The sequence below is a fragment of the Protopterus annectens genome, chromosome 6.part0 (assembly GCF_019279795.1).
Source record: "Protopterus annectens isolate FY-2018-M chromosome 6.part0, PAN1.0, whole genome shotgun sequence".
NCBI lineage: Eukaryota > Metazoa > Chordata > Ceratodontiformes > Protopteridae > Protopterus > Protopterus annectens.
Genome location: NC_056737.1, coordinates 1467507184 through 1467532844, shown reverse-complemented (window position 1 = coordinate 1467532844; position 25661 = coordinate 1467507184). Strand labels below are relative to the sequence as shown.

The 25661-nt window shown below is 35.1% G+C and overlaps 1 protein-coding gene across 1 annotated transcript in view; it reads left to right on the top strand.

Moving 5' to 3' along the window:
- The window catches only part of LRP1B (LDL receptor related protein 1B), a gene marked incomplete at its 5' end in the record, with an annotated part of 5941474 nt that overhangs the window by 3413868 nt on the left and 2501945 nt on the right, over nucleotides 1-25661 (top strand). Inside the window, one exon of the mRNA XM_044073672.1 lies at nucleotides 23778-23906. Coding sequence (XP_043929607.1) covers nucleotides 23778-23906 — 129 coding nt within the window. The remainder of the gene's footprint in view (nucleotides 1-23777; nucleotides 23907-25661) is intronic.

Sequence of the window (25661 nt, the reverse complement as noted above, 5' to 3'; positions counted from 1 at the left end):
TGTTGTATGCATTATTCCATTCTTTGGTGATGTTAAGCTCACAATTGTGTGAGCGGTCTCTCAATTTTGGGGGGCATGTCACCGTGTTATAAGGTTTTACATACATCTAATATATATATATATATATATATATATATATATATATATATATATATATATATACGCAATGTTTATGCCTCACACTTTGATTTATGTGAAGGCTGGCATGGTAGTTGGTGCAGTGAAGTATGAGAGTAGTGAGATATTCATTACCTACTGAAATGTGTTATATATGATGATATTGGAGCACTATAGTGATATATATTATTTAGGAGTTAGTAGCCTTGAATATTATGTGCTATGATATTTCATGAGAATGCTCTGTCAACTATATATGAAATAAGGGTATGATGTAATGTTCTGGTTTTAAATGCTGAACAAGTGTATTAGTTAAGAGGGTGACAACAAGGTTGTTAGACCTGTTGCTCTAAAGTGATGGAATGTTAGAAAAATGTTTAAAAATATGTTTAAAGTCATACTACACATGAAAATGGAAGACAGCCGATATACATATAACTGCTGAATTTTAAAGAGTTGCATTTTGCTTTAAATTTTATTGTAGTCACATAGATATGTCACTACGTTTTATGAAAATGATTGATTCTGTAGTTGCAAGTGATGATTACAAGCACCTGTGGATACATTTTAAAGTAATGATTATATATGAAATGCATTTTGTTTGTTTGTATGGTCTGAAGAAGCCACTTGAATAGTGGTGAAAGTGCTATACTTATTAAAAACTGCTTGTTCATTTTTAATATCGCAAAGTCATTTGTTTATGAGTGAGGATACTGTGCTTCATTCCACTGTGCTTTTATTCATTGTTGGGATACTTGTCTCTGTTTTTTACAGTGGTCCATTTGTCCGTTGGATGGTTTGTTTTGCTTTAACAAATATTTTATGTATATATTTCCACAAAAAACCTTTTTAGAATAAACTTGAAAAAGTTTGACTATCTGATTTAAGTAATGAAGTTTTATTCTTACCATCTATTGAGTCACTCAATACACTACCATCTAAAAAGTTCCAGAATTTTGCATCAAAATTATTATTATTGTTTATAATTAACTTATTTTACTTGGACAAGCTTCCTTCATTGGTCTATTTACCTTCAATGATAGCATTCATATATTCATATCATGTGGGAATTGTTTTCTCTTCCTCTTCAATCATATTAAATTTATTTAATTTCTTACTGATAGAGAATAACAACTGGTTAACAGATTCATCCAAATTATAATCTTTCAATAAATATTCTGGTGACTTAGCATTTCCTTTTTCAAAGCAATCAGACCACACTACTAATTCACTCCTTTTAAATAAAATAAATTTTAATATTGTTCTGAGTTTCCTTAAATCTAGAGGTGTATGCAGTGGGAAAGTACAAAAAATTCAATTTGATATTAACCATTTTAAGAATTGACTTCATATATGCAGAGTCTAAAGACTGAAATGAATTTTCTTCCATGGTAGATTTTATTAACCAGATGAGAAGATAATTACATATTTCTAAGTTGTTATATTTGATAAACTTTTAAGAATTTGTCATAATATGCTCCTAAACATTGTTTCCATTGATTAGTGTAGGCTGAGTCTATCCAGAGTATAATAGACCAAATTTGCAGCAACAAAATAAGATTCTACATCTGGGAACTGAATATCACCATACTCCCATGATCTTATATGATTTCTATATATAATTCTCCACTTTTTAGATACCATAAGAATGAAGTTAACATTTTTTCCTGTTTTTTTTTAAATTATTTTGTCAGTTATTGAAACTATTGAATGGTGTATGTGTGTCTATACATATATGTATATATATATATATATATATATATATATATATATATATATATATATATATATATATTATACATAGACACACACACACATATGTGTATGTATGTACATATATAAATATATATATATATATATATATATATATATATATATATATATAGATATATATATATAGATATATATATATATATATATATATATATATATATATATATATATATATATAAAGATAGATATAATCTTAGGTAATATAATCATTTTAATAAGTACTAACCCATCCTAAAAGTAAAATAACATTCATTGCATTTTTAATAAGAATTAACACGTCTTCAAATATTTTTTTTAAAAATTATTATTAATAATCTTACTGACATCTTCATTGATTATTCTCACATATTTTATTTTCCTTCACATTTATATTGATATTTATCTTTAAACTTACTGTCTTGTAATCAATTTAAAACTAAAGTTTCACTTTTATTATTTCAGCAGTGATACTTGAAACTTTTCATTTTCTTCATCTATTTCTTTGATTGAATAATTTAAATCTCCTGTAATTAGTAAAATATAATCTGGAAAAGCTGTATTTTAGATTGACAATCCTTGTTAATTGAGAGTTCATCCATCCATCAATTAATTAATTTTAATTGGTTCTTATACTGTTTGCTAAGGGCTGTGCTATGCCTTTGTTTAAAGTGAATCCTTGAGAAATGATTGAGCCAATTTTAACATATACTTTGGAGTTTCCATACAGTTTTTTTTAAGTATTCCAATAGATTGTTCTGGAAATGCAAGCACTTCTAAAGTTTTAAGCAAGTACTTCCTATCTACAGAATCAAAAGTTGTCTCAATATCTAACCTAATTAGGGCTAATGCTTTAGTCATCCTTTTGTTAAATCTGAGATAGTTACTACCCTTTTTATATTATCGTATGATAATCTATTGACTATAAATCCTGTATGATCATTATCAAATCTACTATATATCTTAATCTTGTAGCGGAGATGGAAGTAAATGTTTTATAGTCTACATTTAATAATGAAATAGGTTTATATGAGGAAACTAACTTATTACCCTTTGTTTACCCTTTTTTTTGAGATTACAGAAAATATCTATGAGGGAAGAATTATTTTGCCACTCTGAATTATCCTGAAAATGTCACTCAGTAATTTTAAAATATTTAATGGAAACAGACTATATAATTCTATACTTAAACCATCTAATCCTGGAACTTTACCATTTTTCCAATTTCTTAAAGCTTCTTTAACTTCTATTATTATAATAGTCTTATTTAGCATTGATATTTGTTGATCATTAAGTTTATTAGTGACAGTTTTCTTTAAATACTTGTCAATTTTGTAATCATCAGGATTATTTTTATTTTTATTAAGATCCTCATAGAATTACAAAAAAAAAAATATTAAGCATGTTCTCTATGTCTGAAGTAAGCTTATTACTGTGAGGATTTCAAATATTATTGATGTGTGCCTTTTTGCTTCACATCTTGCTTCTATTAGCTAACCTATGTAGATGTTTTGAAGTCATTGAATAACCATTCAGTTGTATTATTTCTAAAGCTTTCTCCACTTTATTTGTTAAAAAATGTTTGATATTTTGTTATTAATTTTTTAATGACTTCTGCATTATCTAATTTCTGTTTATTGTTCAAACCTTGCTTTGTGCACTTCATCTTGTATTGCAAGCAACACTTTGTCCTATTTTTTCATTTTATTTCTATCATATTTTCCCAGTCTATCTTTATTATGCATTTTAAGGAGTCCCATAGTATGGCTTTACTAACCTGACAATCTTCAAAGAAAAATAAAACAATTCTCAATGTGTTCCTTAAGTTAAGTCTTACAGTCTTTTAATTTCATCATACATATACTGCAATTCTATAAGTACTCCAGAATTTCCTTATATTCATTGATGTACTAATAACTGGCGCAATTTAATCAGATAAAGGACAATGCATAGTTTTGAAATAATTCACTTTAAGTAAATATGTGGAGGCAATAATCTTGTCAGTTCTAGTTTGTGTCCCATGCACCTAAGAATAATTAGTGAAGAATAATGACTTGTCTTCTACTTTTACTTTTAAATAAACTTAATTATTATTTCTAATACATCTGTTTAGTGCTTTAGCTGATGCCAGTATTTTAGCTAATGTTCACGTGTTTCTTCTATACTAGATATGCAGTTAAAAAGTTAAGTAATCTTTAACCACTCTTGCACCTATTACAAGGATCTAGTTAAAATTAGCTAGAGTATAGAGTTTGCCATCATATTTAATTATTACAAATGTATACATTCCTTTGGTTTCATTAATAGATTCCTTGACCTTAGACATCAAAGTAGATTTTCTCCAAAGTATAGCAATTCCTCTCCTCTTTTTGTTAAAAGAAACAGATAATAATATTTTGTAGCCTAAGTTATTTAACTATTATATATATATATATATATATATATATATATATATATATATATATATATATATATATATATATATATATATATATATATTTATTTATTTATACACACACACACACACACACATACACACACACACATATATATATATATATATATATATATATATATATATATATATATATATATCAAGTGAGTCGCTTGCAAGAATATAATGTCTCCTCTATTTAATTTTAGATATCTCATTAATGGTTTCCTTTTGTTGCCATTATTTAATCAATTTACATTAATGGATAATAGATTAAAATTATATGCACTGTGTATTTAAAAAAAAATGTTTTAAAAGAAAATATGACACATTTATTTACTATATTAATTTAATTCTATATAAGACTTTAATGCATTCCTCCACATTCCACATTTTTTTGAATTCTTCCTTTCTGCAAACTGAACTTCTAACACTCATAAACAGCAAAAACAATGTCAAGTCTACAACTATAGCTTTAGATATTGCTAATAAAACACTACCTGTCATGGATACCAATGTTCCTGGCATGCATATTGAAAAGACAAAGTACTATACTACCTCTCTACTTACCAATACCTAAAAAATCATCAAAAAGTAGCCAAAGGCTACCGTGAATTATAAATACTTAATATAATATTTTATATATATATATATATATATATATATATATATATATATATATATATATTTATTTTTATATATATATATATATATATATATATATTTATAAGTGTGTGTGTGTGTGTGTGTGTGCCAAAAATAATAGAATGCTATTCATTTAGTTATATATTTTCCTTTTAAAATTATTCCCTCATTACTGCATAAACGTTTAATAATCCTCTTGTAATAATCACAAATATTAAATAATCCAGCAAATAGTGTGCTTTTTATTTAATAGCAGTATTTGCTCATTCAACATTAGTATAAATATATTACTAAATAAATCAATTGAACAGAGTGGGACCTGAAGAGATAATATTATCTATCACCAGTAAGTTTACAGAAATCTTTATCATAACAAACTATTGAAAAAAGGAAACTAATGTCCATATGTATTTATCATGCTAAAAGATATACACACATTTTGTAGCTCTAACAAAAGCTAGGAATTAATTTTTTAAAGTACAAGTGTCTATATCTTAAAATTACCTAACACTCTAAACATGACAAATATTAACATCTTTAAAAATCATTTAGCTTATGAAACTACTTCATAAAAATATGTACATTGCTGAGATCAGAGAAACTGTCTTGCTATTTCTATGAAGTAAAAAAATATTTGCAGTCTATATTATATTCAAAAGTTACAATGTGCATAATTCATATTCATGTCACTACCTCTAATAGCTAAAACACATCAGTATGAGATGGATAACAAAATCTTTTAACATTATTGCACATTATATAATGATCACATAAAGATTTCTCTTGTAACTTTTATAAATTGCTTTGTTGCTTTCATAAATTATTTTACTAAGCAATCTTATTTTGTACTGTCAACGTAAAACACATTACAAGATATACAACTAGCTTCACAAGCAATGGCTGCGGACATGCAATTAAAATAACAGGAAGGCTAATAACAGATGCTGGTGTTCTCACAAAAGAACTAAAGGAAATTAGTAATAAATCTAAATTATTTTCAATTATTGCATTGATAAGTTTCCCTCAGTTTTCAAATGTCATCCTGGGCAACTTCAATGGCCAATCCCACTTTCAGGAAGACTTTGAAATGAAATTATTTTTGTTAGAAAACTAACCCATTGCATGTAATAGCTTTAACAGTATCATCAGATTCTCAGATTTGCAATCTCTACAAATTGCTTCCTTCATTTATTATAATCAAGGTCATATATTAAGGTCAAATCATTTATTCAACTTATTTGTAAATTCATCATCCACAATCAGAGAACTGGATCTAATCAGCTGTTCATTGCCAATATTTTTTTTTAATGTGGAATAGATGCATACATTCAGAATTTAAGAGGCATTATGAGAAACCTGATAAATGAAGATCACTGCTGGATAGCTTACAAACATCAGTAAAGCTTATTATTTTTATTGATATTTAAATCAATATATTTAAATCAAGAACTACAGTTCCATCTTTTCTGAAGTGTAAATTAAACTTTAACTTCTCTGTACTTTTGCTTACGTCATTAATAAAATTGTTCAACTCACACAAACTGACACTTAAAATAAAACATAAATTGTCCATATAAAGAAAGAATCATTTCCCAAATTTTAAAAAATACACTAATATAAATATGTAATTCTTCCATCTAAATCATTAATAAATATGCATAGCTGAAGGCTATTACCACTAATATAGCAATGCCCTGCTCTTGTTGAAAATGTTTATCTTTAAAAAATTAAAAATATATATCTATTTAATATTCTACTTAAAATTGATTAAAAAAAGTGAAACCAGCTAGCAAAAAAAATCTATATTTTTCCTGCCTTCCTCCCTGTAGATAACAGTCAGCTGTCACCATCTCCTCTTCTTTTCAATTACTTAAATTGGAGGAAATTTTAAATAAACTAATCAAATATAAAAGTGTCCAAAATATACACTACCGACCAGTTTTGAAACCTTGACCTAAATCAAACTCAAATATTCTGAAATCTTAAATAAAAAGCATTGTTATATGCAGCTGTATTAAGCTAGATTAAAAGTCAAACTTGACCCTATTTAACCTACGTTTGGCTCTGCTGCTCATTGAGAGCAAATTGAAAGAGCAGCAACTCATTGAGCACAGGCTGGTAAAACTGACCTCCAAGAACATTATTTTCTATTCAAAATCATTGCCAGTATGTGCTGGCAGATCATTTTGACAGATTTTTCCCAACTTCATATTTGTATATCTTTAGAATTGTAAGATAAGTTTACAAGGCTGGGGGTTGCCCCAAGTAGGAGTACGGGTTCTTGCTTGCGAAAAAAAAGAATAGTGCTTCATGCATTTTATTTCCCAGCCTGTTGTGTTCAGACAGTTGATTCCTCAGTGAGTTTTAACTCAGCAAGTCTTAGATGAAGTAAACTGTTGTCATTACACCCCAGTGAACATTAATATAACCATAAACCTACACAGAAGAACAAAGAAAGAAAATGAAAAAGTCCTAATCTGTAGCCTTTGAAATGAATGGAAACAGGAATGTAATATAAAAATTTTCCACAAAAAAATGGATAAAATTATATTAAATATACAAATAAGTAAATAACATATCTGATGCCATGATATATGTGGCCTGAGATCTTGACCTGCTCTTTTGTCACTTATAAAGATCTCATTCCTAAAAGTTTAGCAACTCTGATTATAAGCCAAAATTATACAGAATTCCTCTTTTTAAAACACATATAGAAAACATTAACCACATCAAGGGTTATTGTCTAAGCATTGCAATTGTCAATGTTTATAAAAAAAAAAAATTTCTGTAAAAGTAAATGATTCTTGTTTATAAATTCTAATATCCTCCTTTTTACAGAAATCACCACATGGCTTGCTGCAGAATCAGCAGCTCACTTCATTAAAACATGGACTATGGTGTCATGTCATATATTTGAAATTCAGATCACTGATGTTTTGAAAGGAACAATATTAAACTCTAAACCATAAACAGATGTACCATGTGTTGTGTTAATGCAGTCAGACAGCATGTTATGCATTTCAGATGTAAAGCTATTACACATATGTTAAGAACTGAAACGTAAAGAACTTAAGCTGGCAGACTTTTGTAACTGGATTTTTTAAAGCTAGAGAAAAAATGGAAGTGATCAAAGTGTCACTAAAACTTTGGAAATATAGTGGCATACAGTGTAAAAAACAAATGTTTAATAATGTTTTCATTTAATTTCACTAACGAGGCTTTAGTTTTGCATACTGTATGAGTAAACAATGCCACAATGAAGTATGTAAACAGAATCTCACTACAGGGACTTGCATGATAGTCTACTGATAGAAGGAAAGCATTGTTATACTGATAATGTTTCTCAAGATTTCCCTTCATTACTATTAAAATGTGTCATTATAATGCAGAGTTTTAGTCTTTATGGAAACAAGGAATATTCAAAATGCATTCAATTTTATCTTTATATTTATTAGTCACCTTAAAACGTTTAAGGGTAATGATTTAAAAAACAGCCTACTAATCTTAAAATGCAAACACCTATCTTCCTCAAAAATGTATTCTGATGCTAGAACTAACAGCAGAAGGCAAGTAATAAAAACAAGTGTCAAGCAACATTTTTTTCTCAAAAACAATGAAAAATATAGACAAACATAGAAACATTTGTTAGAGTTACAAAACCATTCATAAAAATTAACAAATTCAAACAAGCAGGCATTTTCATGGAGTTATATTTTATCATGAAAATAACTGAATTCCATGTATGGTGAACTTAAAACTTATGTATACCAATTGTTTAATCATACAGCACTGGGGAGAAAAGAAAGTCCGCAAAACACTGCCTTTCATTTGGTTCATAGGTTCATAGGTTCATACTAGGCTATCTGCCCTAGGGCATTTATAAGCCTAGCCAGAATGTGTTTGGCTTTCGCCACCCATTTTAAATTTATTTTGCTATGCCCATTTTCGAAGTTAGTATACTGTGCCTCTGTCTAACAGTGACACAGAAGTGATACCCAGGGTAAACCTACGATCTCCCATCCACTCATCAAGATTCCTCTTGAAGAGAGTCAATGAGGGACTCTGCCTAACCTGGACTGGGATTTTATTCCAGAGTGAAGGGAGCCTCTGGGTTATGAATCTGTCCCTCCAGCATGTCCTATTTATTTCAGAGCTGAGGTTCAAGTCTCTCGAGCACGTAGCTTGATGGAATTTGGATTTTCTGAGGTGCAGCATGTCCATTAATTCCAGGTTGGACAAGGCTTTATACGTCAGGCACAGATCGCCTCTGAACAGGCGGTATGCCACTGAGTAGAGATGGAGTTTCTTTAACCGGGCAGCATATGGCATCTGTTTGAGCCCTTTGATCCTCTTGGTGAGGTACTTTTGGGGTCTTTCCAATTGCTGCAGGTGTCTGGTAAGGTACATCCCAAAAGGGGCATTGTAATCAATTATGGGCCTGATGAGGGATGAGTAAAGAGGCACGATGACCTCCCCGATCTAGATGTGAATCCCTTCATGATTAGGTGGGCTATATAAAATGTTTTTCTAACCACTTTGGCCACATGGTTGTCAAATGAGAGATTGCTATCAACTTGGGTCCCCATGTCCCTAATTACTTCTTCTGTACTTAATGGATTACCACCTATGTGGTAATTTGTGGGCACTTTGTTTTTGCCAAAGGGGATGACTATACACTTTTTAGCATTTAGCTTGAGGCCATGGCTCTGGCACCAGTTGTCTGTTTCTATGAGGCCCTTTTGGAGGATGCTTGTGTCAGCTGGAGAGTCGATTATGGTGCCCAGTTTGCAGTCATCTGCGAACTTGGTCAGCCACATTCCTTCCGTGTTGGCCTCTACCTCCGAGAAATATATACCGAACAAGAGAGGTCCCAGGACTGAGCCTTGTGGGACACCACTTGTAACTGGTTTGGAGTCTGACATGGCTCCAGCAATTCTAACCATGTGGGTTCTGTCCTTGAGCCAGTTTGCAATCCATCTAGTGACATAGGGGTTTATATTTAAGCTGGTGAGCTTATCTATAATGCTCGAGTGGGGTATTGTATCGAAGGCTTTTGCGAGGTCCAGATAGGCTGTGTGGACCACCTTCCCCTCATCAATGGCCTTGGTGACTGTTTCAAAGAAATCAACCAGGTTTAAGAGGCAGGATCTGCCCTTAACAAAGCCGAACTGGGTAGGATGCAGTGTCTGTAGGTCCCCAATATCTTTATTTATGAGGTCCATGATGATCCTTTCCATAGCTTTGCAGACCAAGCTAGTCAGGCTTATGGGGCAATAGTTTCCAGGATCCGTTGAGGCACCACCTTTATGGAGAGGGACCACTGTTGCTGTACGCCACTCTTTGGGCACATATCCTGTAGTAAGGCTGAGATTGAACAGTAGTTTTATGTTTGGGTTTAGCTCTTCTTGGAGTTCATGTAGGACGCAGCCCGGGACACCGTCTGGTCCCATTGATGCTGTGTTTTTTGCTTTGGAGAGGGCGGCTCTTGCCTGAGCATCTGAGATGTCAGGGGGGCAGCACTGTCCTGGGATAGATATTTGCCCTTTTGCTGGGGAAGGGGGGGGTTGCACTGAACCTGTCAGCTAGGATGTTGGCAATGTCTGTGGGTTCAGTGTATTTTTTGTCATTTTGGACTAATTCTGAGCATATCTGGGAATACCACCCAGGTTTCTAACATAACTAAAGAAAGCCTTGTGATTATCCTTAGTGTCCTGTGCAATTTTTCTCTCGAAGCTGGCCTTAGACAATTTTATGAGTGCCCGTAGGTTTTTGCTAATACTGATCAGTGATGCCTTCCCTTTTTGGGATTTTGCTCTATCATTTAGTAGTTTCCTCCTTCTATTGTATAGTTTGTTTATGGCTGGGGTCCACTAGACAGGACGTCTGCCTTTGGAGGATTGGGTCTTGGCTTTATTTGGGATCGCATGATCCATGCATTCCTGAAGGTGTTCATAGAATGCGTTTATAAAGGATTCTGCGGTCTGGGCCGTATTTTCCACAGGCCCAGGGGCTTTGAAGGATTCCATCTCGGTTTTGAGGAGTGTGAAATTTGCTTTAGAGAAGTTTTTTACTGTGGTTTTCTGGGCAGGGGGTGGGGTCGGGATGTGAATATCCAGTGAGATTAGTTTATGGTCTGATCTTACCAGTGAGGGATACACTTCTGGTCTGGAGCATAGAGTCCCCATGTTGGTGATGATCAGGTCCAGTATGTTTTCCCCTCTTGTGGGAGTGGTAACAAGTTGTTCCATGGCATTTGAGTTTATAAATTCTAGGAACCTTTGGGCTAAGGTGTTGGAGCTAGAGTAATGCTCCCAGTCTATGTTTGGGTAGTTGAAGTCACCCAATGTAATGGTGTTTGGAGAGACCTTCATATTTTCCAGTGTTCTCAGAAAGGCCGAGTGGGGATCCTGGGTTTGGGAGGGTGGTCTGTAGCAGGCTATAAACTGGAAGGCAGTTTTACCCACTGTTAGTTGCACATGGATAGTCTCTGATGCTTCGTGCTTTGCCACCAACCTGAAGGTGTGTGTATCTTTGATGAATATCGATACTCCCCCTCCTTTTGTGGTTTGATCCAAGTTTTGGGGCCAAAAAGCATGGTATGAGGTATAACCTGGTAGTGCTGGGGTGCTCTCGGGAGCCCTGAACCAGGTTTCTGTTACTGCACAGATATCGATGTTCTCCATGCTAAGGAGAGTTTCGAGTGCGTGCATCTTGAGGTTTAGACTTCTGGCGTTGAGTAGCATTACTCTTAGTTTCTTATCCCTTGTGATACCTGTGGAGGTGGGTTTGTCTTTTGAGCCTTGCCTAAAAAAGGCACTATGGGGGTAGCAAGAGCCTTTGCCAATATCCGAAAGCCCAGGGGTGACAGGTGCAAGCCGTCCCTAGCGAAGCTTCGTGGCTTGTCGAGCATATCATCCCAAGCTGACATGCATTGGATCCCCTTTGAATGACACCAGTACTTAAGCCAATTGTTGAAATTGATCATCTTGTCTTCATATTGTGGCATCATTCTTGGTGAGGGTAAGATGCTACTCAAGGTCAGGGTCATACCGGCCTGCGCTACATGCTCAGAAAGCTCCTTTATGTCTCTTTTCATGTAGTCCAGGGAGGTACGTCTCAGGTCATTCACACCAGCATGGACAATGACTGAGTCATATTTGTACTTGCCTTGGAGTGACCTGAGTGCTTGTGTTATGTGGCGGATCCTAGCGCCCGACAGGCTGCTCACCATGACCCTCTCCTTGTTCAGCCTGGTGAGCGGGACGTCAGTGTGCCTGACGATAGAGTCACCTATTACAAGTGTATCAGGTGTGTTGTTTAGTCTTAAGGGCTGTGACTGTTCGGCACACTGGCTTTGTGAGATATGTGTTGCATGTGTTTTGTTTTGGGGTAGCGGTTGCTTGGGTGTCTGCTTTGGAGGTCTCTGCTGCTTAGGCAGATCTTTATTTAGAGCCTCCGAGAATGTTTTTGTGTGATTATGTGTTTGGTTTGCTGTCATGGTAGGTCTATGTGAGACTGGAATTGTAGTGAGTGTGGTTTCCTTCTCCTCCTGACTGGTTATACCAGTACTGAGTTGAGAGAGCTTAGCCTCCAGTTTGGCTATATGGTTGCATCTCTCACATGTGTTGGAATTTGTTGGGAGGAGGAGAGAGTTGTCTGTGTACATGAGGCAGTTGTAACATTGCCTCAAGATTCCCAGATTCACCAGCTGGACTGGAGAGGAGATTGACAACTGACCTTTGGACATGCTAGAATAATATTGGGAATTCCTTAATAATTGAAAACAAGGGCCAGTGGGGAGTGAGGGTGTAGTGCTTTTAATTTTTAGTGCTGACTTATATAATTGCTTTAGTGAGCAAGTGCCAGGTAACTTAAGTGCAATGTGTTACAGGTAACTTAAATGCAAAAACGACAAACAGTAACTTTCTTTCAAGTGAAACAAGGAAATAAGTACAGTAAGCAATGCAGATATCACTAGTGATCCACAGAAGCGCTGAGAAGCCACGTATTAGGTGGAATAAGCGTTCCAGGGAAATAACAAGCAAACAAACAACAAGCATTCTCAAGCAATCACTTATTTTACTCCAATAAGAATGAAATAAAGTCTTTTCAAGCAAGCACAAACCGAGGAAGCACTAGACTGATAGGTTGTACCCATTTATTGGATAACAAGAAACACTCATATTTGTTCCCATGAAGGAATAGCATTCAGGGCATTCAGGATAATGGGACCAAATGCTGTTACTGATAATGAGTGGTCCCATAAAGAGCAAAAAAGGATGGCTTTAGGTCTTAATAATCCATTGAGGAAGAAATTATTTATGTTGCATCACCAACACTGAAGTCTGTTTAAAAATGTTTAAAGATATGTCATATTTGAATAATAAATTTCCAGTTATGATAATAATTTGGTCACAAATCTTAGCATAAATAGAATAAAGATGTGCAAGGAACACCAAAGACATGGACAATGCCTGCCAAATTATCAACCGAAGAATGCCAAGAGGCAATGATGGTAGGGATTAGAATATTGAGATAAAATAAAGCCTCTTTGTGGTGTAGGCTGGATAGGGCACACTCGATGGAGGTTGGTTTAATAATATTAACCTTCACATCTGGTTATCGTTGTAAGATTTAGTAGATAATGCGTGAGGATAAAAAATAAAATGTACGCAAAATAAAAGAGATTAACAGGATACATGGGATTGGGAAGGCTTCCAGGAGGTTTGACAGAAAAAAAAGTGAAGAGTTTTGGAGGCTGTAGGGGGTATGGTACCTGGTGGGCAAAGTGCAATTCTTTTGCAACTCAGAATTTCTCCTGCTGGGCCAAAAGATCACTGGTAGAGTGCAGGGAGCAGTCCACAGTCCCAATGAGACTTCCACTGATTTTATTGTTTGCATTAAGCAGTAGCAAAATCAATCACAATAGTGCAACAAGCTTAAGACAGTGAAGGCAGTGAAATGTATATTACCTACCACAAGGATGACAAGATTGTATTGCTTATTGTTGGTAACTTAATATGTTAAAAAGTTTAAAGTGCAGTAGCACACCAAATTGAGCAAGCTCCTGGAATTTAAAGTCTATAAGATGCTGTTTCTGCAGAAGCCAGGAACTCAACATGACCCCACACCCCTGCAAAAGCCAGTCAGTCCAAAACAGGCACTCTTGGTTACATGCTATCATGTGTGATGAATATAGTTGAGTCAGTGCTCTTTTGTGGTAGCTCTGTTGATGTCCTATAAGACCAAAGTGGTTAACTAACCTATTAAAGAATTGTACAGAATTTCATCTGTTACTTCCCGTGACTTACTGGTGGAAGCTTTCAACTTGCTTTATTTAAATCCTGGTAACATCTTTCTGTGTAGATGTTTTTGGTTCTAAGTTTTTGTCACATAGATTTGACTTTCTGCCCTCTAAAAATCATAAATGATGATGGTATCAGTGGAATGACTGAAATGAGTAAGTTGTGTCAGTGGAATGACTCAAAATAATATTACTTTGTGCTGGAAACATTTGTCAGAATGTTAAATTTAAAGTCTGAAAGATTGGATTTTTGATAAGTTTGATGTATATGTTAAAGAACTTACCAATAAACTGCCCCGGTCCCCTTCAATAACACAAATCACACCAAATTACATTCAATGACCTTTATTAGATTTCCATAACATAGCTTTGATCACCAACTTTATTAATTACAACTATTCATGATATAATTGATACTAAATACAGCAGATACTAAATCCTTGTAATGTTAAACAGGGCAGTGTACCTACTCACCCTGCCCCAATAAGCAGCGTCCATACCTTTAATCACTTTACTTATGAAGCAGCGTCCCATCTCACCTCATACACCATTCATTGTAATGCTAATCAGGGTAGCATACCTACTCACCCTACCCAACAAGCAGGCTCCATACCTCTGCTCGCTTACTTTACTTATGAAGCAGCGTCTCAACACACTTCATACACCATGCATTGAATTACCATCCACTAAATAAACACCATCCTTACCTCAGCTTGCTTATCTATTCAGCAAGCTTCCTCCAACTACTCATTTCCTTTCCCCAGATCTTTGAAATGAACATCCAGACATCAGAGGGGGAACAGAAGAGGGCAAGCCTATCCCTCTTCTCCGCCTCCCCCCATTGATAAAATAACCCTACACCTCAACAATGAAAAGAGGGAGGGTGGGTGGGTAGCACGTTCATGCCAAAATGTGACTGCTTAAGCCAACTACACTAGACTAAACCACTTAAGACCCTCCCCATCATTATTTCATTTCCTTCCAACCATCCCTGCCTCCACTTAACCCTTTCACCTCCCAACCCACTTACTCTCTTTAATATTAACCTAACATGGAGATGTCCCGGGACAACTTAGTTTGTTCCAAACTTCATTTGTTGGTGCCTTTTCTATTCAGAGGAGGAGCACCTTACCATTATCGGCTATCTTCTACTTAGAGTCCATATTAGATACTCACAGAGGTATTTCATCGAACACCTCTTCATCGACCCATAAACCATGAAAACACAAAACAGCAAACATGCACATAAGCAATTTCTTTCCCTGGGGAGAGAAATTGCTTACCCTAAAAAAAAAAAAAAAAAAAAAAAAAAAACATCACTACGAACAATACAACATGGGGGGGGTGGTTGTGCCCCACACACACCCCCTAACTAAATACACTAACTCCGAGATCACACTACAGTGTGGAAAATGGCAAAGCAACTGAGGTGGCCAAGAGATTTCTTTCCCAGGGAAAAAAATTGCTTATATAACCGCAGTTTTGTGTTTTCATTATTTAACAGTCTATGAAGAGGTGTTTGATAAAACACCTCCGAGTATATAATAGGAACCCCCTACTTATATAATGTATGTTCTGAAGATTGTAAATACCCTTGATTATGTAGCAATGGATAAAATAATGAGTCTTCACAAAGGTTAACATTTTATTTACTGGTTGTATGATCTGTGTGTCCTCCTTTGACCTCCTCAGAAGTATTCCTCATAGCTAAAAATGCATTTCCAAGTGCCTTATCTAGCTTCTGTGCTAGAATGTTGAGTCAAATGATTGTATATGTCTGAGGCTTTTCAACTGCCTTTGTCAGTTTGCTTCCCAGCAATCTCCCTTATTGTTGTAAGTAATGAAAAGGGTATTATTATCAGACCCGAAGGAACATTTTGATATTTCACTCTGTAAATGGAGGAAACATCCGTGTTCTTTATTATGTAAACCAAATTGCTTCACTAGCTGGGAGAGAGAGGACAATGCGTTTTGATCCTTGCATGAGATATGCAAACCTGACAGAGCAGATATGCTCTTCTTCTCTGATAGTGCCTTCTTAGTGTCTTTATTTCTTATTTTCATGGTGAGTTACACCAGATTAAGATGCTTTGAGACCCAGATATTTCCTGTAGGAGATTGTTTTGTTAATAAGCATACAGCAGTTAATGTAGCTTCCAATGGCAGTAGCTAAAAAAGCGTGCTGCAATTGAAACATAAGGCATTTTTAAATAGCTGGTTTGCTTGAACTCTGATTTTTTTTTTCTTGAAATCTTTTACTTTGAGTGAGAAAGAGCTGTGGTGAATGATGAGGATGGCTGGATTGGTGATACGTGGCTGATAATATGGGCAGGATGGTGACAGATATGTCTGCATTTCCTCTCAGATGCACATTTTATCATACCCCTGATGACATTAAAAAAGTTCAGGTGCATGATATCTATACATGTGCATCTATATGACTATGTAAAAGTACACATGTACATATGTATGTATATACAGAAGCAGAAAGAAAGAAAGAAAGATATATGCACTGCACAATGTGGAAAAGCTGGAGGTAAAGGAGTTATTTCTGTATGAAAATAAATCTTAATATTTACTGTGTTACTCCAAAGCATGTAGGTCTAACTAAACTCAAGACCAATGCACAAAACGTTGCTGCTTCACTCAATATTTATTATATTACTCCATCGAATTATTGTAATATCGATCATAACCGTCTGAGTTTGGATTTTCATGTCTGCTCCTCATTGTCACATGACTCATATTCTGTATCTATCTACTCTAACTCTTAATAGTATACTACTTTACAAACCACGTATGAGATGAAGAGGATGGACAAGAATTTGAGGAGGAAGGAGAAAAACTAAACAAGGATGCCAACAGGAAGGGCAATGCCAAAAACCTGACATAGAAATCATAGTGTAGTGTGGCAGTTAGAAGATGAATTGGTAGTACAATTTAATACAGTGTTACAGTACTGGTTAAAAGAGGGGATTTAAGTAATGTATATCTTATTACCATTAATACTCATAATCTCACAGACAATCACGTTAGTGATTCAGTGATGGCTGCCCAAGGAATCACACGAAAAAATGGTTGTAACTTTTTGTGATTCCTTAGAAGCATCTCCATACCTGCTGAGTGTGGTTATGTATCTTTTGTCTACAACATAAATATTCCATTTATCTCTGTACTACTTTATTATAAACTTCTGGTTATTATAAATATTCTATTCTTACAGCACTAAATATAAAAAAGTACTTTAACATTTACCCTTCTTCTTCCTCAACTTCTTCCTCACAATTCTCTCTTCATATTGAGATAATGATAAGGAACTAGTATAATTACACTATTTATTTATTTTTTCAGAGTAACCACTGATCTGCATGGACCTTTTTCAGACTCAGCCCAAAACAATTGTCTGGTTAAGTGGCTTGCTAAGAGTCACACAGTCAGGCAATGGAGGCTGAAGGAATCAAACCTTGCACTACTGGACCTCAGAAAATAGCTTGTTAATAGCTTCTTAATTCTCTAAGTCAACTCCCAGACTCTCTCTCTCTCTCTCTCTCTCTATATATATATATATATATATATATATTTGTATCAATCCTTTGAATTATTTTAATATTGATTGTAACCATCTGATTATGCATTTTCAGTGCCTACATCTGGGGTCTATATTACATAATCGAAGTTCCGTAACTTCGACTGACATATGTACGAATACATATGTCCGAAGATACGGAACTTTGACCGCATATAAAAACATAAAAATAAGGAAAATGAAAATAAAAGGTGATATGCAGGGGAGCAAGCCCCTCTGCCCCCCACAACCCCCGCTCTTTAAATATTCCGACTCCAAGGTCACGCTACAGTGCAGTAAAGGGAAAATTTCCATTACTGCACTGTAGCACGACCTAGGAGTTGGTATATTTAAAGAGAGGGTGGTGTGGGGGTGCAGGGGGGCTTGCCCCCCTGCATATACCCTTTTATTTTGTATTTCCTTTTTTTATTATTTTTTTATGCATACTCGAATACTCGAAGTTCCATAACTTTGGACATATGTGTTTGTACATATGTCAGCCGAAGTTACAGAACTTCGACTATGTAATAGAGACCCATAACACTGTGATTGTATTTACCCAGGCTGTGCATGAAATTGGTTTATATATTATCTATTTATTTATTTATTTATTTATTTATTTATTTATTTGTTGACCAGTATAGTCTGACTGAGCTAGTGCCCTTTTTTAGTGGAGTCCAAGAGAGAAAAGCTGAACAGTCATATCTAGTAGATTAACACATTAAGAAAAAACATAGCAAATACATAGTCCATTAATGGGAATAAACACAGTATTACATCACAGATTAAAGAGATGATCAGTTTGTACAATTGAATACACGGAGCATATTAAATGCAATTTGTCAAAACTATTACAAGATACATTCATGTGTACAACAGGAGAACAGAATAGTAAGTTCTGAAGCAAATTCGTTTGTACTGTCAGTGTCCAGAACATAATAAAAACACTTTGTCAACTGCTTTAGTAATACTATTTTAAATACCACAAAGGGATTGTTTGAAGATTTAGATGCTGTAGTCAGGGGTGATATTAAGCATGTCAGTGAATTTAAAAGAAGAAGTAAGGAGTAATGACGTTTTGAGATGGATGAGAGAGGTAAGAGCAGAAAAGTAAGGGTTTAAAATGTGCTGAAGTTGAGAGGAGGGTGTTAGCTGGATCTGGTATGGTAGGTGAGCTGGGTGAAGAGATATTATGAAGTTCAAGGAGGGTATTTACAGTGGCATGTCCAGGTGTCCAGGTGTTTACTAGAAAGTCTTTAAGAGAATTTTTGAATTCTAGAGGATGCTTTATATTTCTAATAGACAGGGGAAGTTTGTTTCAGGTGCGGGTAGTATAATAACTGGAGACATTTTATCCTATTGATCTTTTTGGTTTTTAAATTTCGAACACATTTTGATCAGACCTTGTGAGGCTCATGGGAGGAGTGCAGAGGGAGATAAGTGAGGAGATATTAGGACAGAATGAGGACTTGTATAGGATGGAATGAATGATCAGCGGTTGCAAGAAGAAGCATTTGGTGTGGGAATTCTAACAAATTTACAGTTTCGAAAGAGGGACAATGGCCAGATTTAGAGGTTTGGTTTTCAGGAAATCTGGCAACTTTATTATAGGTGAATTCTAATTTAGTTAAGAGTGAGAGAACTGCTGGTTGGTAAGGATCTGTGAGCTGCAGAAGAGACTAGGAAAAAGGTAGGCATGGGTAAGGGAGAGTCGAGACTCATTAGTTAGGAATTTTTTATTTCTGTAAAGCAGGCCTAGTTCTTGGTGGATTTTTTCATACAATGGACCATATGAAAGTCAAATCTGAGTTGGTCACCTGTGATGGCTCTTAGAAGCTTAGTATGCATTTCTACCATGATAGTAGAATTGTTGAGGGAAGAAAAATAGAAGGAGGGTTTAAAGTGGGTGAGGGATTTAGGAAGGAATAGCAGAAGTTTAGTCTTTTTTGGATTTAGTATTAGCTGATTATTAGAGAGGCAGTCTTCAATAGATTTGAAGGAATTTTGAGTGAGGGCATTCAGATATGAGGGTTATCAGAGATGGTGATTACTGTGGGGTCACCACCATATTGTATTAGAGATGATTAAGGACAGGATGTGTAAAGGAGATTTGTAAAGATGATGAACAGTAAGAAACCAAGTACTGATCCTTCAGTGAGTCCTATCTTGATGGGGAGAGCAGGGAATAGTGAGGAAAACAATTTAACGTGATGTTGTCTGTCAGTGAGGTAGCTGGCAAACCAGTAGACTCCTAAAATTGAATGATTAAGGTCAGAGAGTTCAGCAAGGAGCAAGGGGTTTGAGACACTGTTGAAAGCTTTTGAGAGGTCTAGAAAGAGACAGGAGATGGGTTTGTTGTCTCTGGCTAGTAAGATGATGTTGGTAAAGGAGATGAGGGCTGTGTTGTATGGTAGAGTGCTGATTATCTGGATGTCGATTATCTGAAATGTCAATTATACGACCATAGCCTTCCAAAGTTTTCGGGTAGGAAAAATCATAAAGTTTGAATTTGTAAACATTATATGTATTCACTTGTACATGTTTTTATGAGCTCGTACTACAAATATATACTGTACTGATTTGTACATACATATAGTAAATTTGTTTTATTTTACTTGTTGAATGTTAATCAAAAACATTTTTAGTAGTTTTTATCTTGTTCAATTATATGATCGATTATCCGAACAGTTTGATTATCCGAACTACCCTAGGTCCCAATTAGTTTTGATAATCCACTCTCTACTTTACTATGGTTTGGATGGAAGCCGTGTTGTGTGAAGGTTAGTAGATTTTCATGGATAAGATAGTCCAGGATTTGTTTATGGAGAGGGGACAGAATTGCTTGTGGCCTATAGTTAGATAGTTCAGTGGAGTTACCTCCTTTGTGAATGGGTAGAGTATAAAATTGTTTCCAGATAGAAGGTACTGTGGATTAATTTAAAGAGCAGCTGGTAAGGATCAAAATAGGATAAACTAATGAGTTAGCAGCTATCTTAAGGAAGAGTGGAGGTAAGTTATCACCTGAAGGGGAGTATGGTTTAAGTTTAAGAAGTAGGTATTTTATATAGCTTGTAGGTACTGATTTTAGAGCAAATGGGTTGTTTTGTTTAGAGGGGGTGGGGAGCTCAGGGTAGTTAATGGAATTGGATGTTTGCATACGTTTACTGGCATTATCTATGAAGTAGGAGTTAAATATAGATGCAGTCACTTGGGGAATATTGTTTGGGATTTGAAGCTGAAGGTTTGCCTGGGTGCAATATTTGATTAATGGAGTTCCAGAATTTATGTTGTAAACTTTTTTTTTGTTTGTTTTGTTTCTTTTTGGCATTATTGATGTGTTTTTTTTTTGTTTGTTTGTTTGTTTTTTGGAAAGGTTGCAATGTTCTTTGTTGGTTTAGTCCAAATTTTTCAGGCATTATCTCTTTTATGCATTAGAGACCATGTAGTTTGAGATAACCAGTGGGAACAGAGACATTAATTTACTTCTTCAGAGGGAGACAAGGGAGTTCAATACATTTAGAAATATGGAGTTAAATGTTTGCACCACTTTGTCAAGAGGTAGATGAGTTAGAAAGGACCAGTTAGTAGACAGGAGAATGCTATTGAAGGCATCGGGTGAATGTTGGAGAGTTTGTGGAAATTTCTGAATTGGTGAGGGGAGAATCTATATACTGCAACTGGTGAGTGGCCACTTAGTGAATCAGGTAATGATTTGGGGTAGTGGTATTTATGTGGATTAGAAATTAGTATCCAGTCTATAATAGAAGTGGAATTAGATGGTGTATTAATATGGGTAGCAGTGGTGATTAGTTGTGGGTATCAATGCAAGTTAATGCAGGAGCTAGGGCTGTTTGAGGTCATTGCTAGCCAACTGATGTTGACATTTCCTAGGAGAATAGTTTCATTGGTTATAATATGTGTGAGGCAGGAGAGGATTTGTTCTAATACAGCAATGTTGTCACCAGGAAGTATATATATATTGCAACAATAGTTAGTGTATTGTGGGTATTACATTTTCAGTTGGTGGTTAGGAGTTCAGCAGGGTGAAATAAATGGGGCAGAGTTGGATAGAGGGGACAGGATGAGGTGGTTAGTGCAAATTATAACAAGTCCACCACCTTTTGTATTAGGTTTGTCAAGACGTAGGATGTTGTAACCAGGTGGTCAGAATTCTTTGTCTGAGATGAGAGGATTGAGCCAATTTTCAGTGAGTGTTTTTATATCTGGGGACTGTTGTGCCATCCAAGCATGAAATTCAATTACTTTGTTGAGGGTGCTGTGGATATTCATTGAGTATAGTGTTAAATTCCTGGGTTAGGATGAATGTCACCTTAAACGAGCAGGGAGTTTTAAGGATAAATTGAGATTAGATGAGAAAGGTGATAAAAATGGTACTTTGGCTTGGTTCTGGGGGTGAGTGGGGTGCTGGGAGGGAGAGTTTTATTTTAAGAAGGGAGGAATTTGTAGTTGGGAAGAGAGAGGGTGCTCTTGAGAATGAGAACTGGGACAGAGGGAGTGGGGTATTGTGAATGGAGGATGGAAGAAGGAGAAGTTTATTTATTTGTGTGTGATATGAGGAAATAAAGGAGTATGTACATGTGATCAGTACACAACCCTGGTAAACAAACTACATACATACATATATTCATATAAATACTACCAAAATATGTATGTATATATATATATATATATATATATATATATATATATATATATATATATATAGGTCTACCTCAAATTGTCGACATGCCAGATAATCAATTCCTATTTCATTTACACCACTTTATCAAATCTTCACTTCTTTGAACTCCCAGAACAACGGCCATTTACCCAGGGTAAACAACCACTAAGCCACCATGGTGAACCTTGACCTTTCCTCACTGTAGCGTGATCTCAGAGTTTGTATATTTAGTTATGGGGTGTGGGGGACAAAGCCACCCACTTGGAGACATACCTGTTTTGGCATTTGATGTTTTGTCATAAAAGTTGAGAGTTTGTTTACTCTGGGTGAATTACCCTTCTTCTGGGCATTTTTGATAAAGTGGTGTCGATGAAATGGGATTCAATTATCTGGTCCGTCAACAATTTGGTGTAAATCCATATATATAAATATATATATATATATATATATATATATATATATATATATACATACATACATATATATACAGATTCACAGATTTTCTTTAATACAAGTACTTCATAATTGGTATTATATTTGCTTTTACTGCACTTGACTGCAATATTCAGGCATGAATTATAATCTGTCAACTTATGTTAAATAGCAAAGTTACTCTCTGTAAGAGAAAGATGAATCCAATCAAAACTGGAGATTCATTGCTCATTATAAATGATTAGTGTCATATTTTGCAATGATTAGTTTCATACTTGAAATGGACTACCAGCATTGAATTATGATTTAAGCTTTCATTTCACTAGAATAAAAGTAATCGCTTCAGATGTGCAATAACTGAATAGAAGAAACTGTGATGGCATGGTTTCTGATCTCTTTAATAATAATTTAAAACATGAAGCCTGTTAAAAAGTGAGAAGGCCTTATTTAAAAAGCAATATAACTACAGATTGAAAGGCATTTAGTATTTCACCTAATAATATGGAAATGCTCATACTCAGATAACTAGATTTAACTTCACATAGTATTACTTCTTTGGAGTTATTTGATCTACAGAATTGTACTAAGTTTTCATCATTAACAAAGATATATGCCATTCACAGAGGAAAAATACAATCTTCAGAATATTGATGATGAAGTTTTAGGCTGTAGACTTAATGACAATCTTATCGAAATTTGTAAATGTAATGACTACAAGTGATATACTGTATATTGTTCAGCTTTATTTACATTTGAATAATATAGACGTGAAGTAACTTTTATTGGTGTCTTTACTTTATGGAATATGAAAGAATATGCAATGTAATTATATATTTTAAATACTTTTCAGTGCAAAATTCCTCTTGCAACTTGTATACCGAGTTTGAATGTGGAAATGGAGAGTGCATTGACTACCACTTGACATGTGATGGAGTACATCATTGCAAAGACAAGTCTGATGAGAAACATTCCCTGTGTGGTAAGTCTATTACTTTCATTTGTTGATATTTTTGAATTGACTAGTATTTAGCATTTACAGTAACAAACCCACCATTTTAAGACACATTTCCATAATCTTTCCTCATAATAATATAAAACATATAAAGATTTTATACATATAGGCTGGGATTCAGTAAAGCTTACAATGAGCAATTCTACATGTCTGAATAGTGTAGCCACTATAGCATGGAACATGGCTACCAAGTGATCCGGTAAACAAGGCTGGGGGCATGCACGAGCCTCCCAGCACTATTGTAACACAGATGCAATGGAGTGATGCTAACCATCTCATTTGCTAGTGAAAACCATGCAAATTAGATGAATTAGTGATTCAGTAAGCAGACAGGCATCCGTGTTAGAGCCATGTCCACTGCAGAAATGTATTCCGTTACTAACCGTGTACATTTCTGAAAAAAATCAAAACAGGGGCATGACAACTCAAAGTAAAACATGCATTATGAGTATTAGGCATGCCAATGGCCAGAAATATGGCCATTGGCATGCAAAAGTGTTTCAAAATTATAAAAATCAAAGGTTTCCTTTTGGCCGATTTCGGCCAGTTAAGTGGAGTGAAGCAGCATGCAAATGAGATTGTTCAGAAAATTTAAAAAATGTAAAAAGACAATTTAATCAAAAGATTACTTATGTCAGTATAGTGGGTAGCATGCCAAACCAAAACAATAACAGGTAACAGTGGTAGCTAAGGAAATAAGCTACGGAGTAGTGGGGTAACTAGGGTCTAAGGCAGTGGGGTATGCATGTGAGCTAAATTTATTGAATAGCAAAATGGGAGACCATCTCTGTGTGCACCTACATAACCGTGTAGGAGCTACAATGTGGTGGGGTAAGCAGGAGAAGCAGCTGACATGAAAAGGGTGTGTGTCATGCTTGGTGTAATCACATTGGAGCTCTAGGGCTCCTATTTGTGCTCAGCTAATCACAGCTAAGCAAGGGTGTGTGTGTGTGAGGCTGCTTAGCTGTGCTTAACTATTTCAAGAAAAGAGTGTGTTCATGTCCCGGGGAGGGCCCGTTCTGCTCAGCAATGTTTACACTTGTTAAAACAGTTTGTGCAGTGCAGCACGAGGCTGAAACAGTAAAAAAAAAAAACAAAAAAAAAGGGAAATAGAAGTCTGTACATTTAAGCAGCAGGTTTGTGCAGTGGGCAGTGGGGCTTAGAAGGGGCAGAAATGGGAAGGAAAAAAAAGGGAAATAGAATAAAGACACTCAAGTACAAATAATATAGCTGGCAGATGGAATGTATCATAGTCAGCCAATCACATCGGCAGCATTTGCAATACAATAGTATAAAGTATGCAAACACATTTCACTCTGGTTTTCCCCACAAACCCTGCATGATTGGTGTACACAGTTTGGAATTTTAGCTGTCAAAATGTTAGGGGCTGCTGTCACTTTGACACATCCGTCATATGCTAGAAACTGAGGCCAGTGAGGAGGATAATGCTGACAACCATCCTGGACTGAGAGAGTGTGGTATTGGGAATGGAGAATGGAGGAAGGAGAAGTGTATTTATTTGTGTGTGATATGAGGAAATAAAGGAGTATGTACATGTGATCAGTACACAACCCTGGTAAACAAACTACATACATACATATATTCATATAAATACTACCAATATATGCATGTATATGACTGCTCAAACCCAGGGTAATCCACCACTGGCTACATAATCTGGAGATACTAGAGCATTACAGGGTGGACAGGGACTTACTTCAG